Source organism: Hyalella azteca, unplaced genomic scaffold, assembly GCF_000764305.2.
Source record: "Hyalella azteca isolate HAZT.00-mixed unplaced genomic scaffold, Hazt_2.0.2 contig6566, whole genome shotgun sequence".
Classification (NCBI taxonomy): Eukaryota; Metazoa; Arthropoda; class Malacostraca; order Amphipoda; family Hyalellidae; genus Hyalella; species Hyalella azteca.
This window is the reverse complement of record NW_025936724.1, coordinates 32,926-51,372: the sequence shown is the minus strand read 5'-3', so window position 1 is coordinate 51,372 and position 18,447 is coordinate 32,926. Positions and strand designations below refer to the sequence as shown.

The 18,447-nt window shown below is 40.0% G+C and overlaps 1 protein-coding gene across 3 annotated transcripts in view; it reads right to left on the bottom strand.

Moving 5' to 3' along the window:
• LOC108666944 (failed axon connections) overlaps nt 1-18,113 on the bottom strand; it is a 33,712-nt gene extending 15,599 nt beyond the window's left edge. For 2 of the 3 annotated variants that reach the window (XM_018153916.2, XM_018153917.2), the window contains exons 1-2: nt 17,659-18,113; nt 11,763-11,965 (exon numbers count right to left, since the gene is read on the bottom strand). In XM_018153916.2, the coding sequence (XP_018009405.1) occupies nt 11,763-11,965; nt 17,659-18,000 (545 nt within the window). In that variant the 5' untranslated portion in view covers nt 18,001-18,113. The remainder of the gene's footprint in view (nt 1-11,762; nt 11,966-17,658) is intronic. The other variant, XM_018153915.2, reaches the window with a different exon arrangement.
• Between the last annotated feature and the right edge of the window lie 334 nt (nt 18,114-18,447).

Here is an 18,447-nt window from a genome sequence, read left to right as displayed (position 1 = left end):
GCTTAATTCTACAGTAAGGGAGCAGCGACATCTGGTGGCGGCTGCCTGAGACACGCCATATGGAACTGAACTACTCGAAAAAGCTTTCTTATTTTCGTCGTGGAGTAATTTCAAATATGCTTTCAAGCTGACCTACGATACAATGCGGACAATAATATTTCAAGTACGTTGAAGAGTTCGAGATTGAAATAAGCTGTCATCATTAGTGTTGGTACGCTAAACAAATTCAAATATTAACGGCATGCATGCGCACAGTAGGTTGGTGACTGAAATAGAAACATTTCTTCACGAACTATAGGATAAGTCTGTTCGAGTAAAGTATCTTTTCCGGTAGCCGAACTTTGATAAAGAACTAAAGAATTATCGAGAAATATTATTAGAATTCCTTCACAGGTACTCGTTAGGCAAACATTTCTCTATCGCTATCCCTCACCAATAGCAGACATAGTAAATACGAAGCGCATCTGGGAATCAAATCGATTGAAGCATCTCATAAATAACTATCTGTGTACAAAAACTGGGACGAATTTTCATTGAAATGAAAATGAAACAGCATTTGCAACATTTCCGTGTGGTTAAAACCATAGAATGAGTTTTTTTCGGGATTTTAAAGCCAAACCCATGGTTTGAAAACCATAGAGGTTGCAATAGCGACTTTGGTAAATTTCTGTCTTCAACCCAGTATAATAAGTATGAACGAAATGATTGTGTTCATTATGAACGAAACGTTGGAGTTGGGGGTTGACATCTTGCTATGATGAAGGCAGGGTTGGGCACAGGCAATAAAGTAATAGGGCTACGTGGAGGTCAACGATGTCGTGGGAGCTGAGGCGGGAAGCTACGAAGACGATTTTGAGGATCAGAATATACGGTGAAGATGAATGAGATAAATAGGATACATGAAAATGATAGGAGAATGAAGATAGAACAGAGAGGATAAACAAACGAGCAATGGTAGGGTAAATGCGGGTGCAGAGGAAGTGGTTGAAACTAAGCAGAGGTGTGGAATACCTTGGACGCAGAAAAGGGAAGGTTGGAACCTAGGGAGAGGAAGGGAGGGAGTAAAGAGACAGGCGAAAAAGGTGGGAGTGTGGCTAGGGAGAAGAGGGGGGGAGGGTAGTGGGTTAGATATCATGGAAGTGCAGCTGCACTCGCGATCGCTCGCCGCCATGGAGAGCGGGAGTTGGGGGGAGGGGGTGAGTGGAGAGCGTAATGGAAGCCTTGCGTTCACACACGCAACGCTACTTCTCTCATTTGAAAAAAATTTTATATGAAACGTGTATGAGTCAACCTCTTACATCTGTTCAATACGTAAAAATATCTCACATCAGCATAACACGAAAGACCAAGTTGATACCATAAGAATGTTGAAGGTAATTTAGGTACAATTTAAAATGTGAGGAAGATTTAGCTTGGGAATGTTGCCAGTTTACAACAACAGGGAAGATGGCAACACCAGCAGTGTTGGTGATGGAGTCCAGCGTCACCATGGCGACCAGAGTTACAGAGACTCGCTGACGCTACCGACAGCCAACACAAAGACGGACGCTAACAAATAATTCAGAAGATACTACGTATTGAAGGTTATTTTAATTCATTGGGCAGCGATTAAAAATTCATCTTTAATGTACATTTTATGCGGAGGTCATTACGATGGTATCAAATTTAAATAATTTTGAGGTGATCATTTTAATTTCTAAAATGCAACACTCCAGTCACAATCTCAGTATCCGAGCAGCAGAATTCCGATAATACCAAATTATCGGAATGCATGAACAAATTTTGCGGTACAAAAGTGCGAGTTCCAGGCAAACAGTAACTTCATTTTAAAAACTTTGTTGTTAGCCACCAATATAAAACAAATAATTATCCATTATTGTTCGTTGATCAAACAACTAATATTAGGGTCGGAAAGCACGAACACCCGATTTCACACGGTAGACTATTCCATGCTAAGCTAAATCCACGACCTCATAGAAGAGCTCAGGTGCCGCCGTTGATCCGTTATCACATTAAATCGTGCAGACGTCTTATTTCCAGGTGCTATTGTGCACTTAATATGACCGGGAACCCGGCAGGTGGCGCCGCAACAGGTGCATTCCAAGAATAATTTTTCCGGCTGCGTCCGCTATTCACACCGAGGTTGAGGTTCATTCAAGAAATCAATTATAATTATTTGAACAAATCTGTGAAGGATTATGAAAATTATTTAACACAGAAAAATCACTATCGTTACACGCGTATTACCAAGTGTCATTTGGCAAGCATAGACGGGAGTTGAAAACAGTTTCAGGATAAAATATTGGCGTATGTATCCTTATGGACCGTAGAAAACGTAAGTAAATACGACCCAGAGGAGGATAAAAAAACGATTGTGAGAAACTGTCACCTCGCCTGCAAACGAAAAAAGTACAATATCGACCTCAGACGTTCCTCGTGACCGGTAACAGCAATTAGCAAAAGAAATCGGCGATATAAACGGACTTAGCAATCGAAAACAATCACAATGCATCAAATTACGATTATAACTCTTGTATTAAAAAGGTATGCCACTAAATAGATTTATTTATTTATCGATTTTATGGAATTTATTTAATTAAAAAATCTATTTATTGATTTATGGAATAACGATTTTCGGTTCTAATTGAATACCTCCTTTGAAATTTGCACCAAGAACCTAAGATGCATTAACTACAAGATGCCTCAGCTTCGCGTCCGCATGGCGACTCGAGCAAATTGGCCCAGTTTAAATGCACTAAATATTTATGATGATGTTTTACGACCCTCAGTAAAGTGAGAACACACATGCGGTCTTGAAGTAGGTCGGACTCTGAACCTACAGCAGGCGGTACAAAGGAAAGTTCCCGACACTTCTTTCTTGCACTTTTCGCGCGACTGAGCCATTTTAGCGAGCCTATTGAAGAAGCGTTTGTTTGCACGCATGAGCTTTCTATGCGGTTCGTACGACGCATTCCAAGAGTAAATGCGTATTTCATTTTCAAATATGCATTTTCCAATCAACTATGATTCTAGTTCTCAAACTAATAGGAATATCTAGGGCGCTTGAACAAAACTTGAACTATATAGGGAAACATTCTTAATCAAGTATATATTTATACGTGTAACACGTTATTCGCAATCTTAAGTCATTCATTATTTGAAAACGCATAAACACCGTTACTATAAAACGTTTTTTTAATTATAAATTAGCGACACAAAGGCGATGCACATTAAATGAAGAGCTCATCTTTGAACTGCTACACAAGAGTCGAGTGAGTAACATCCTGAATAAACCGTCAGCATTTTTAAAGATCGACTTTGAATAGTGTCTGCGGATCGAAGAAGCGTCACTGATTTGACATACCACGTAAGATTGCCGACTCATCACTTCATAAAACAAACATTGGACGAGTGTGAGAAACGTTCGAGACGCCACAGGCATAACATCGCAGCTTGGGAGCTGGGAAAATGATCTTTCTGAGACGAGGTTTTCATTACGTTTCCTTGCATCAGCATTCAAAGAACCGATAAACTCCATTTCAGAGTACATGTTTCAATAACTGATCAGAATCAATCAGAATTTTCAAGTAACAGGTTAGAAACAGAAGACGAAATGAATAAGAACTTAAGCTACACAAAATGCTCCAGCAAGGGAAAAGTAGATACTTATCAATATTGCAAAAATGAATGCTATCGTCTGCTGCATCGAAGAATAGACAGGAGAAAAATTGTGAAAATGTAATCCTTGAAGCATATCTGTTTGAAGTAATATCTTCCATGAATATAAATCTCATGGATCATTAATGGTTGTACAATTGAAAAAATATAACTCGTTACTCACTGCAGACAGACAGACGGACATGACGAGCACAATAGCGTTTTTTTCCACAACAGCGAAAAAAGGAAGGGTTCTTACCTTGCCTCTTCAACTTGCCAAAATGTTCGCCATGACAAGCAGCCTTCTTACGTCTCTTAGGGTAAGTCGTAAAAACTAATGGTCACCTCTCATCATTTATGACGATAACATGAGCTCTTCCCTGACCGTCTAATAAACCAAGCGAGGACGACACTAATCCAGACGATGTCAACGATATACCAAATAAAAATGGTCAACTTGGTAGAAAAATTAAGAACGACAAACGCAAGGCTTTATCGCGAACTCTAACAAAGGTCAAATTTAAACGTACTAATGATTGCAACAACTCAATGCGATAGATGCAACTGCTTCAATCGCAGGGCAATCATTTCTAATTTCAAAAACGGCGTTTATGAGACGCCATTCAACGCTAGTGAGTGGCGGCTCTAGTTTGCCAAAAAATAAGTAAAATAGATCATCATAAAGATTCAACTAATTCTCATTGCCAAATAAATCCAGGCCGAAACTAGCCAAGCTTCAATAGCGAATAACTATTCATTGCATTAGATTATTTATAAATATGGTTTCAATAGAATGGACGAACAAATTATTTGTTCGTTAGCTTTTATTGAAATTCGTCATCATGAATGATGACAAAGTTCCTACGAAAACGTCGCACACAAATTATGTAGTTAACTCGTAGTAAAAAAAACAGTAGTGAAAACACCCTCGTAGTTAACTCGTCCCAAATGAAGGACGAGAAAACTAAATGTATTGCCCGAGGCAAATCAACAAGCCAGGGGCTAAGAAAGTCACTGGGCTAGATTGATCAAAACAGTTTATGATCTTTCTTCATTAGGTTAGCGTTGAGAAGTGGCACTGTGGAGTGCGACCTCTCGAACCAACGACTTCCATATAATAGGTTGCTGAAATAATCACCACGTTCACTCACCACACACATAACGGGGCTCTTGTGATGACTACAGCGCTCTCGGGGGAGGCAGTATTTTGTGGGGGGATTGCGTGTAGTGTGTGAGTCTGGGGAGGATATCAACTGCATCTTCAGTTTTAGGTACAAATGACCCCATTAAAAGCAGATCTCTCGCAAATTTTTCGTTTAATCTAAAGTAATGAAGCCATCAAGAAATTACGCGTTGTTTGAAGTTCGGCAACTGTATCAGGAAAGAAAGTTTGTAGATGGACGTTCCATTAATCCCTTAATTCAGTGCGTTCGCTTAATCACTTGATGACGCTTCATAACAGGAATTATCAAATCGTTTTAGAGATAGCGTTCAGTAATAGAGCGGCTTTTTTATAGGTTGTACAATCACTTGGTTACGTCAGATATGTGATAATTTATTTCAAAATGTAAAAACCGTCTGGAACGATTTAAATAAAATTGATGAATGTTCAACATGCAGTCATAACATTTAGAAAACTTTCGCGGATTTCCAATCCTAATAGACGAAAATCCTTACTTTTGGCTCATTTTTCACAGGATATATTTTCCTTCCAAGCACGAATTAAGAATACTTTCAGTTCGACCATCAGGAATGCAGGGAAGCATGGCGGCCGACCGCAGGTAAGGAGGCTAACCGCAACCAGGACACAGCAGTTAAGCCGAGTAAAATGGAACAGGAACAGACATAACAGACATGTCTTCTAAGAATCAAACTCATGAACAGGTGCATTGTGGACTCACAGAAGGCAATTGTTCGCACCAGATGCTTAAATTTATTCCTGCGCTGATTGTCTTAGTGGACATGATGGAGATACTTACATATCCGATGCTCAATGTTCAAATTAATTTTTTAATTGATTTTAAGACTTTGGGTATGAACAGATCACACCTTCCAGCCTGAGCACAACTGGATTTTTGTTGAAGACTTGTACTTCTTGCAGCTTTTGTTTCAGAAATTTACATAAACTTGAGCGCGAAATTATATGTTCACTAATAAACTATTTTATTTTTGATGTTATTCTACTTTTTCATTTTAATCATGAGAAGGCAATCTAGAATATTTTAAACTTATTTTCCGAGAAATTATGACGCATAATATCAAAAAGTAACTACTGTTTGCAAGTAACCAGAATGAGAATAAAGTGATCAGAACTGCACCTGATATAACAATCCATGAGAGAAGAATGTCAGCAGTTTGTAAGAATTACATAGAGATGCCAAATTAAATATGGAAAATCTATCAGCTGCATTACAACGAGACGCTGCATTAAAATAATATTCAAGACAATAAATGCAGAATTTATAACACACAAATGCATTGTTCTATTTTTTGCATGGATAAATATAAAGTGGTGACATTATCACGCTGCACAAATGTAAATTAAAATTCAAGAACTTTAACTAGTACAAAGCGACTCTCAACTGACATTAATAAAGACAGGAAACGGTCTATTGTCACTGCTGTGCCAACACGAGCTGAGAGTTCAGTTGAGCTTATCATGGGCAATAAAAGTAGGTGCATGATGTCATGTACACCTGGAAGTAAATAGTAATAGATGCGTCTGGTGTCGGCAGACAGAAATCTTTATTTACCAACAATCTTGTGATGATTCCAGATCGGTTAATTTGTGATTAGAAACATAAAAGCTTTCATACACGATAACCAAATGGTATTTCGTGAAAGCACATGTGAAAAGTAATAGTACGCGTGGTTCATCTAGCATTTATGACGAACGATGCGTTAATCAAGATTATCGATGTACGAAAACGATTAATCGTACATTCTTAATAAATTATAATCAGAATAAAGATATTCCGGTGGCAGACAAACAAAATTACTCGACGCATTCTTATTAGGAGTATCGCGGAATTTGTCCACATAGATTAGCTGATAGCCAGCATAATGGCTCCCTAAAAATGAAACTTGATTGTACAACAATCAACATGGTTCAACTCCCCACTGCGTATTTGGAATATTTGTCATTTTATCTGCAGAGAGCAACACAGTTTAATTCTATCTTCCGAGATAGAGACGATAATCAGACCCTCGTGCAGCAAACACCGGCTGAATAAACAAACACGCCCATTGCCCTGACTGAAATTGACGTCATACACAAGAAGCTAAGCGACTTGATCGCTGGACTGGTTAGTTCATTCGATGCAGGAAATAGAGCAGACAATGCTGCGAGCGCGGATGGCTGAATGCTGCATACACGGCTGACAGAATGCTGTGTGCACGGCTGACAGAATGCTGCATGAAGGGCTGACAGAATGCTGTGTGCACTGATGACAGAATGCTGCATGAATGGTTGACACAAAGCTGTGTGCACGGCTGTCAGTATGCAGCATGAATAGCTGACAGAATGCGGGACGATAGCAAAGACAAAGTATTTGCAGAAAATGCATTTCATATAGGAATAGAATATTTATATTGCAATCAGAAAATCGAATATTGTTATAATAGTAAAATAAACAGCATGTAACGCTATATTATACAGCAAGACATTTTAACAATAGTTCCAGTACATTGGAAAATATGATGTAAGAAGACGAGCAAAGTAAAGTTGTTATATGAAAATTCGTCCGTCTCCTGAATAATTGTATGCTAAAACAAGGGAGTAGAAAGGAATTCACAATTCAGATGAGCAGCAAAAAACTAGGCGACCGTAAGTCCACACAAAGAACCCAGCTCGGAGCAGCCAAGCCAAGTCTCAGTAACGTGAGAGGCCTGAGCCCCAGAACCCAAGACGCTGCCATGCCGGCAGGAAAACAGCGGTGAGGAGCGACAGAAGGATCATACGAACAGCAGTGAGGAACGACAGAAGGATCATACGAACAGCAGTGAGGAACGACAGAAGGATCATACGAACAGCAGTGAGGAACGACAGAAGGATCATACAAACAGCAGTGAGGAACGACAGAAGGATCGACAGAAGGATCATACGAACAGCAGTGAGGAACGACAGAAGGATCATAGGAACAGCAGTGAGGAGCGACAGAAGGATCATGGGAACCGCAGTGAGGAGCGACAGAAGGATCATACGAACAGCAGTGAGGAACGACAGAAGGATCATACGAACAGAAGTGAGGAGCGACAGAAGGATCATGGGAACCGCAGTGAGGAGCGACAGAAGGATCATAGGGACAGCAGTGAGGAACGACAGAAGGATCATACGAACAGCAGTGAGGAGCGACAGAAGGATCATACGAACAGCAGTGAGGAGCGACAGAAGGATCATACGAACAGCAGTGAGGAGCGACAGAAGGATCATAGGAACAGCAGTGAAGAACGACAGAAGGATGATGCCAACAGTTAGACGAGCGACGGCACATCAAGAAGGCAGTCATAACAATCAACCACCGTAACGAACTATAAACAACAGAATACGAACAGTTAGAATAGTGAAATCAGCCATCACGATAGCAGTATAAAATCCTGCAAACGTAATGGAAGAACAGCTTTTCCAAACGTTCAGATTCGTTCACACAAACAAGATAACCTTACCAAGGCCAGGAATCTATTCTTACGGAAGCGTGAAGAAAATTATGACATTAATTATAAGTGACTAATAGTAATAACGACTAGTAATTAATGAAGAATAAACTTCACGCGAAGATGCCGACTGAAACACGAGTCGCCACTTCTTGACCGTGAAGGCAATAGTTTAATAGGATATGAGAATAGGGAACCCACAGACGTTATTAAAATTAGAACATAGAAGCAGGGAAGAAACGAACCAAGATCAATATAGATAGAGAAGACGATACAAGTGACGAGGAAATGAGATGAGTAATAACAACAGCAGAAAGAAAAAACTTCGCATGGACTCTGATTGAAGGGGAGACGCTCAGCAGGGGAACAAAAATATCAACAAAAAGTGGTGCAACACAACTAGGGGAAACGCCATTACCGCTCATGTAGAGCACAGCGAAGGGAGAAGCTGCCATTGGGAAACCAGAGCTAAATAAACGACTCCTTTGTCGGCCCACAAGACACTACAAAACGGCATAAGGTCCTTACATATCATATGAAATGTAATGCTCATATTACAAAATATGTAAACGACGAAACACGGATAAGAGCTATCATATAAAAATCATTAAGAATTTAGAGAGCCATCTTCGGCAAGGTTCATTGTCCAGCACCAAACAAATAAGTTTCAACAGTCATGAAAGTGGAGCGGCTCTACGTGAGCGATATTCATGCATGCATACATTCATGCGTATGACATACACAGCTTCACGCAAGCACACAAGCAACATTCACACATCAGACTGAACGACACCAATTGAGATAAAGCAGCTCGACAAGGCCATGAGCGTCCGCCACACCACAATGCGCCAGCCATCTTGCCGCCACGAGAACAAGCTGGTGCAGTGGTCCTGAGGCATCTAACAGTTCTTCAAAAACTATTGTGGAGTCGTAAACCTATTAGTCAATTTCTTCTCATTTTCCACATTGATTCTCTAAAATATAGAGAATTCCAACTAATTATTTCTTGTCCAGTAAAAAAGTTGAGTTGCTCGAATGGAATATAAAATGAATACGCCTCCAGTGTTCTTAGAATCAAAACATGATGAAATTAGGTAACGAATACGAAGCATCTGGTCCAGTGAAAGAATAGGGCTAATATTCAAACTTTGGCTGAAATTTAGACCCATGGATAGATTTTGAATAAAAAAAAAAGAGTAAACACAGACACGCGGAATTGTTTTGACTATTTGGGACGGGGCAGACGAGTCTAGCTGACTTATCAGTTACAGAGATCAGTGACCCATGTGGGGCTCAGCCGTCACGGTTGGAATGTCTACCGGCAAGTATAGCCAATATTGGGCACATCAGTTACGGACAGCATGGCAGCCAACCCAAACCATTTTTAAACCAAACCATTAGTAAAAAATATCGTTTGTTTGGAAGAGGATATCGTTTGTTGTATAAAAATATCGTTTGTTGGAACAACATTTAAATTAAATGTAAAAAAGAACAGACAACATTTATTGTTTCATCTTTCAACCTAAAAAAATAAAAAGTTGAGAACGCGAGTTTTCCTGAAACATTCCGAAATTTGACACAACGCGACTGTTTTCTATCTAAGAGATAACGATGACTCGAGTTACGAGGCTAGGGTCAGAGTTTCTGTGAGTGTTGAGAGAAGTTGAAGCTCACCATGCGGGTACGGTTAGGCCTAAACCAAATGACTGCCTTCACCCTAGAGCGTTCCCGTCTCCCGCCTAAACGGGAGAGGTTGAGAACGATGCCATGTTCGTACCACGATGTGGAACTAATGTCTTCTACTCGAGCCAGTGAATAAAACGAGTAGTTGTAAAGCTATAAGACAATTAAATGTATTCGCTCGAACTGATGAGAAGTCATTATTAGCGTGCCATCGGAATTTTAGATGGTTAGACGGTAAAAAATAAAAATAAATATGAACGCATAAACAATTCAGAACTTGAACCCTGTTACAACCATAATATCAGTAGCCAATTAGGCAATTTTTAGTAAGATAGATGCAGTAGAATTTGAAATTGTCGCCTTAGATATGGAATGCGCTAGCAAACTACATCGTTTAAGCTTTACCGTTAACCTAACTAAACACGGTGAGATGTTTAGTGATTGTGGTGATCTTGAGACTGTATTAGTTTAGAAGAGCAATGGCTTGAGTTACGTAAAGCTCATCTTCCGATCCTTCTTTGAACCTTCAGTTAGGTCACAGAAGCCGTAGATCGTGACCGCAGCAACAGCTGCACGCTAAAGCAGCTTTACTGAACGTAAGCTCTTAGTTCTATCTCGTGTGGTGCAATGCACACGGAGTCATGGACAAACTGAATGAAGCAAATTAACGCCACATGGTAGTGTGATAGAAATGTTTCAATAATGTCATCACAACGATTATTGAAACTCGTTTACATGGTTAAAAAATTACGTTGTCACGCACCTCGATACATTATATTTCATAGAATAAGTTATGCTAACACGTGAACTTAGCCGAACACATTTTTCTGTATCGCTCGTATTAATAAACAAAAATTCGGTTTAGTAGAACGATTCCGAAGCTCAAACAAAAATTACGGTATGTTTCAAATGAACTGATCAAATTGTTTCCAAATAACTGCATTTTATAGATCGTTGCCCTGATTCTAGATTTTCTAGAACCAAATCCTCCAAATATCTAGAACCATAGCTACATTTTGTTCAAAATATACAACATTAGGTAAACCTAATGTTACCTTTTTGACGGAAAAGCGGTTTCGGATTATCAATGGACCCTACGACCAATGTTAGTGGTAAATACACTAACTCATTCTTTCTCAAACAAGATTTTTCACTGAATAGAGCATTTACATAATGCACAGCTATATTTAATAGCTAGTTATATTCATAGTCCAATTTTAAAGAACATTTCTAAGAATCTTTTACAAATTTCCTCTGTTATTCGCCTACAATAATTCCGACAAAATTTTGTTCTTTCTTAAGTTGAGTACCTACGTAGCTAATTGATGATAGACGTATACTAAATTGCTATTCAATCACTTGGGTTCAAGGATCTGAAAAAATATTTTAAATACCCAAAAGTTTCTGCTGCTCCAAACAACAATAAAATATGGCACTCCAATTATATATATCGATAGATCTCCTACTTGCCCTGGTCACTACAAAGCTATCTCTTTAGCCTGTTCAATTACATACTACAGGATCACTGTTCAATTATCTACAATGGGATCACTCATCAATTACCTAGGCTAATAGAGGTCCACTGTTTAATTGCCTACTATTGGGTCACTATTCAATTACATACTACAGGATCACTGTTTAATTACCTACTGCAGAATCACTATTCAATTGCCTAATAAAGGATCACTATTCAATTACCTAGTACAGGATCACTAAAAAAATATCAGTTCTAAGATTCAAATTATGAATAGAAAGATTAGATTACTCACCAAGCGAAGTGGTTCTCGATCATGGATATGTTGGAGTGAGCAATGAGTTTCTGTTCCGGGCTGAGGCCGGCGTCCAAATCTGTGTTGAACTTCTCCCCCAACTGCTTGATGATGATGGCCGAATCAGCGATCTCTTCTCCATTGACTTCTACGAATGGAAGCTGTCCTTTTTTGCTCTTGTACTTCATCTTGTGGTCAACATTCTGCAAGACGAAATAGAAATATTTGAGATAGGAGACACGAGTTTTGCCTTCATCTAGTAAACGAAATTCTTACAAGACACAGGCGAGTAATTTTTGCATAGAAGAGGCAGTTCTCGTCCAGCGCAAAGCTTTAGTCCGAAAAAAATGTTCACTTGATGGATATTTTCTCAACGATACACAACTACTATAGGAAGACCATTATATCAGTTTACAGTCATGTTGTGGCTCATTACTGAATTTAGTGCTTATATGCACATAAGTTTACAATGGGACAACCAGTGGAAGGCAGCAAACATACATGGCATATTACACTAGTGTAAAGGGTGACATCCTTGTCGCCCTGAGGCAAGAGGAACGGATGCACCTGCCTGCTTAAAGCTGCTAGGTCTAAAGCGTCGATAGAATGTTGCATCCTAGAACACAAATCAACTAACTGAATGTCTTTTCATCTACAAACTATGTTCATGACGCACCAGAGCACTAAACAATTAACCTTTAATGATGATATCCCTACTGATGTCGTGCATCAACCCAACTAGGTCACGAGAAAACCGAATTAAATTAATTATGACAACAAAACTACATTTGGCATTGTACACAGAAAACTGCAAAACATCAAAAAATTATTAAACTAAAATATTTGCTGGTCTTCATCACTTTTGCTCTGAGCTTTTTTGCCGGCAAGATGTGCGAATTTAGGACATCCAGGTTTTAATTAATCATCAATAACAGGAAATAATACCACTTGAAATCAGAAGCAGTAAAAAATAACAGTGGACATGGAAGCATAACTCCGTTAGCGGTATTATGAAAATATGCCGATTAATAGAAGATGAAATAAAAGAAATAATGATAATAATGAAAAATATAAAAAATAGAAATAAATAAAATAGATCCAGCAGTGCAGAATGCGTACGATAGAAAATACTAAGTTAACTGCGGCAACGCCTAACCCGAGCAACAGGCAGACTAGAAAAATTTTGTGCACGCCTAGAATATCAATGAACGACGTCACCACAGCGGCTTACAGGGTCATGGCGAAAGTGTCTATAAACGGCTCGTGAGGATCGTGAGCACCCCTCACACTATAAATAACGTGAGGATCATGAGAAAGTCACACTATGAATAACGTGAGGATCATGAGCACCTCACACTATAAATAACGGAAGGATCATTAGCACCTCACACTATAAATAACGTGAGGATCATGAGCACCTCACACTATAAATAACGTGAGAATCATGAGCACATCACACTATAAATAAAAGAAAAGCTTCAGCTAGACATGTGATAGCTAACGTAAATAGCTAGACATTTGATAAGCGACTAAAGGTCGAACGGATTTGGAAGAAGGGAGTGTATGAACGAACGAAGATTGCATTTGAAATTATTAAAATTAAATGGAAAAATATCACCACAATCACATTTTCACGTATATAATCTGCATTTGAAAAATATGTCAACATAAAATGAGCTGGACCACAATATCACGTTTCGGAAAAATATTAGTCTGCCAAGCCTAATCTAAAAAATGTCGAGTTAAAGTATATTGCAACATGCAGGAACCCACATGAGTACATTTTCAAAGGGCTATCGAAAGGTTAGGCACTGCATAATGAATATCATGAATCGCTATGTTCTCGAGTTGTTGCGGGGGGAAGCGTGAAAAGAGAGCCCGTCAATCGCGGACACCGCCACGGCGGAGCGTGATCAGATCCCCCATCTCAGAGAGACGATCAATAGGAGCGTACGGGCGGCGAGGGAAGGAACTTTAGGACCGCACCCACTGAGAGGTCGATAACCTTACATGGAACACCCGACAAATGGCACACAAATGACTACAGGAGACGGGTAGTAATTCAATCATGGACTACCGTAACGATATATATTCGGCCAAGTCTATAATCTAGCTAAAAGAGCACCTCAAATAGCACCAAAATAATTTTCTTGTTCAGTTGAAATGAAGCAAAAAATTTCATCAACCCAAAAATATATACCGGTATGACAAAAGAAAAATCTCCGTTGAACTTCAAAAATTCAACACGAATTTCGATGAAAAAAAAATGACCTTTGGGCTTTGATGGAAAAAAGTTTGGGAAAATTGCCACGAGTCTTTTCGAGTTGACAAAACGAGATATGCATTAAAAAACTATGCATGTTGACCACACAGCAAGCTTCAGTCAGCCAATGGTAATGGCCTCCCGTAAATGTAGAACTGCAGGATGTTAGGTGTGCCGCTGTATCATATCTGCCAATTAGTAGCACGCGAGGGGGAAAGTTTTCTACCAAACGTAAAATATTCACAGAATAAGGAGATGTAGGATTTAAATTCTTCACAATCGGGAGCATTTGAAACAAATTTACGATAACAATGAAAGAAAAAAGATTAAAATTATACGTAGCCTTATCTCGAATGTAATTCGTCATACGAATGAAAAATAATAACTTTGACGGGGTTCATATACGCAACCGGTTTCAACAACCACGAGGCTTAGCCATTCTCATGGTTCACAATTCCATGAGGCTCCGACTGTCTCGTGGCTCATACATCCACGAGGCTCCGACAGCCTCATGGATCATCCACGAGGCTCCGACAGTCTCGTGGTTCATGCATCCACGAGGCTCCGACAGACTCATAGTTCATCCACGAGGCTCCGACAGTCTCGTGGTTCATGCATCCACGAGGCTCCGAGCCTCCGACAGACTCATAGTTCATCCACGAGGCTCCGACAGTCTCATGGTTCATGCATACACAAGGCTCAGACAGTCTCATGGCTCATACATCCACGAGGTTCCGAAAATCTCATGGCTCATACATACACGAGGCTCGAATGTCAGGACCCAGGCAAGTAGGGTTGGCAACGGAGGCGCAGCATAGAATATGGCATGCAGGACCGACCGCATGGCAGCGCAGGAGCTACGTTCCAGCAAACACCAATTGCTCGACCCTCGATCGAACTCGTCGAGCGCGACACTTGTTCAACCGCAGCCTTCGCCATCGCAACGGCAATGCCACGTAAAGTGAGAGTTAACTAACTGTACACGTGCCTAATAACAGATTGTGATGGCGATATTCCAGCAATCGGTAGAATTTAAGAATCAGCATATCGACAACATTTGTGAACCGAAATCTTAGCGGGATAATATCAGATAAGATATTCCACATCATTTCTTAGAGCATGGATTCCATGCAAATTTTTCACCGAAGTCATAACGACATGCTACACGTGAAAAATTCTGGTAGCTTGAGTCAAGATCTCCCGAACGACCTCTGTCGAAGATCACAGAGAAGCTATCGAGTGGAAGCGAACTCGATGGCTCATTGAAGTGACCTTGAAACCGGTTTTGGGAACCAGCTCAGCGAACTACTATTCCTAGAGCAAGATGGTCGGCAACAAGAACTCTACTCGACCTATGTCGTTACTTCATCACAATAACATAGTCAGTATGAATGACGTTTGGTATTAAAGATAAAACATTTAATCATTGGGATAATTACCTGTTACGACGCAAGTCGACAAAGTCATCCTTGAGTAAAAAAAAAACTATCATTGACCATGTGTTATTAAAGTCTTTGTAAAATTACGAGGAAAAGCGATTTAAATGATAGGATGAACAAATTCATTCTAAGGCCATTCATAATTTTTAATTGGTCAAGAAAGTGCAACCATGCACATTCAGTCAATTTATATTTCGTATTGAATAGCCGATCAAAAACTAAATCCATCCAAGCTAACGAAATACAGCGAATCACGCAGCATCATAGACAAACAAATATAATTCCTAGCTAAATATAATCTCTCCAGCTAATGTTGGCTGGAGGTTACTTGAAGTAATCGCACGCAAGGGAAGTCTCGAAAGTTCTCAAGCGACCAAAACACACGCTGCTCATGGCCGTGCACTAGAATAGGACGGCGTCGAAACCACAAATGAGGCTGTAAAGCCTGTTTCACAGTTAAAATTGTGCGCTGCAACCAGAGTCCTGCGTTACAAGCCTTGGTTGTCATATTATTCGAAATATCTTACGGTCATTTATCGCGTATGAATAATATTTAAGCAGTAGATAATACACGGATCGATAGCAATGACACGAGATCTCATAGTTTCTTCTGTTGGGCTCTTGAACCGCACGTGTCCTTTTGACTTTAATCGAAACCTCTCGAATACCAAAAAATTTCACAAGCAGAAATTACAGAAGCCAGTGCTGTTTCATATATAAACAATTATTAGCAGATATTAGTTGTAAATGTTTGCAGCATGGAGTTTGACCGTTTAGCATTTAGCTAATCACGTTCTTGACACAAGATTGTGAAAACTTCTGCAGGGTGTTAAAATAAATATTGTATCAATGAACCGTCTAATCTACCGTTATAATCTATAATAATTTGACTTAAAACGGAGACCAGGAGCACAAGAACAGGAAACTAACTAACGATAACGACCATCAGCGGCATTGATCGTGGTAATGTAACAGGCACGACACGAGGTGAAGGAGAGTGGGTACGCTAACCTAACCCTCTATTACTCGATCGATAAAGTGTACCCGACAGCTGCACTAACACTTGTGTAATGGTAATATTAGATGACTTAGAAAGGTTGTGTTCCCAACCGAAAATGCTCATGACATTGCAGCTTTTTATGACGTACTGTCACGATATTACGCAAGTTTCAGCGAGTCAAAGTGATAATTAAAAATTAGGAACTTGCTCAACCAAAAACCATAGAAATATTATGAAGGATCCTCAGATGGCTGAATATCAGGAGTCACCGTACAAAGTCGCTCAAGCCTCAACTTATCAGTTGCTCGGATGCAAACGGCTTCACGCCACATCACGTGAAACCGAATATCGGCCAAGGAAGCGGTTTACCGCACGAATACTGAGCTATCGCAGCCAGCAAATTTAACCGAACTAAATTTGTACCACAAAAATTTGTGGCGTGAGCGAGAAAGCTATCAAAGTAACCAGAAGAAAGCCAGCAACTGTAGAAATAGGAACATTTCTCAAATGACGGCAACCAGCGTCTCGTGAGGACTTGACAATGAACAATTGGGTCTGCACATTTTTATTCCTATTTCCATTAGGCAAGGGGATGAAATTACCACGATTTAATGAAATAATATTGCCTTGTACGGAATAGAAAGATTCCAACATTAAAATGATGACCCATCTATTAATACATGTTAACATTTCAAATAAAAAACCAACAGGAAAATGAGAAAAGTCAAGCAGGCGTCCGCGTCACCCAAACCCAAGAAACATGGGTAGAAGCGAGCGTCTGGCACACCCGAGAAATAGGAACGAGTTATTAATTCATTAAATTGTTTTCCAAAATTGAGCAAGAGTTTATTTTGAAGTTGCTTTAGGCAAATATAGGAGGATTAATCTATAACATTCGAAATTTAAAGGCTTAAGCTCATGCGGCAGCTTTGCACAAAACATGTACCGGCAACAGCACACAAGGACGGACCTCCGATGAGAGACTGTCTGACAAAAGCGTTACTGAAATAGTAACTACCTACTTCTTCCTTGCACTCGGTGAACTAACCAAAAGAACACAGAAAATGATCGTTTCAAACATGGTTGTTGCGTATTTCATTCGGAAGGCTAGCCCGATGAATTATTATTTACTTAATCAGTTACATGATCACACGGACTGGAACATTATTGACAGTTGGCTTCGTTCTCACTCACCTCATACTTGAGTCCCGCCAGCCTGAGCCAAGTCTCCACCTTGAGACAGTATGGGGACAAGGATGGCAGTACTGGAGTACGCATGAACTGGTACAGATACACCACATCGGGCTGGTAATCAGCCTTGTGTACGGTAGGTTTAGGTGGAGCGGGTTCTTTCTTGGGTTTAGCAGCTTTGTCGGAAGAATCCTTCTCTTTGTCCTCCTTTTCCGCTTTATCGTCGCTCTTCTCCTCTGCGTTTTTCGCAGCCTCTTCTTCTTTCTTTACATCTTCTTTGACTTCTTCAACATTCTTCTCCTCTGCCTGCTGTTCAACAGGCTTTGTTTCAGTGTCGGTAGTCATGGTTAAAACTAGTAACTTCACTAACACCGGTTACCAGTAAAGAATGAGCGTTCAGGAGCTTCACACCACCGCCTATGAAGCACACAACTCACTGACTGAAGAGCCGAAGCCGCGCCCGCTGCAGACGCGTCCGCGCAGACGTCGCAGCCACGCCGCCGCGCCCTTCTCCCGTAATGAATAAGCTACAGGAATGTTATACTTTTTCCGGATATTTCAGCAGCCTTAGATAAATAAAACGTATGAATTTGCAGAATATTAAAATTATAACATTCAATCTAACTCATAACTCAAAATCATTCATGAATCTAATGTAATTCATTTCGATTTATAGAAATACACACAATGGTCGACGCGGCTATGTAGAGATGTGGCGTTGCCCGCCATTTTTAAAGGTCTGCCGGTACTAGAGTCTGCTATTCTAGTTCGTGCCGTAAATATTATGTACCT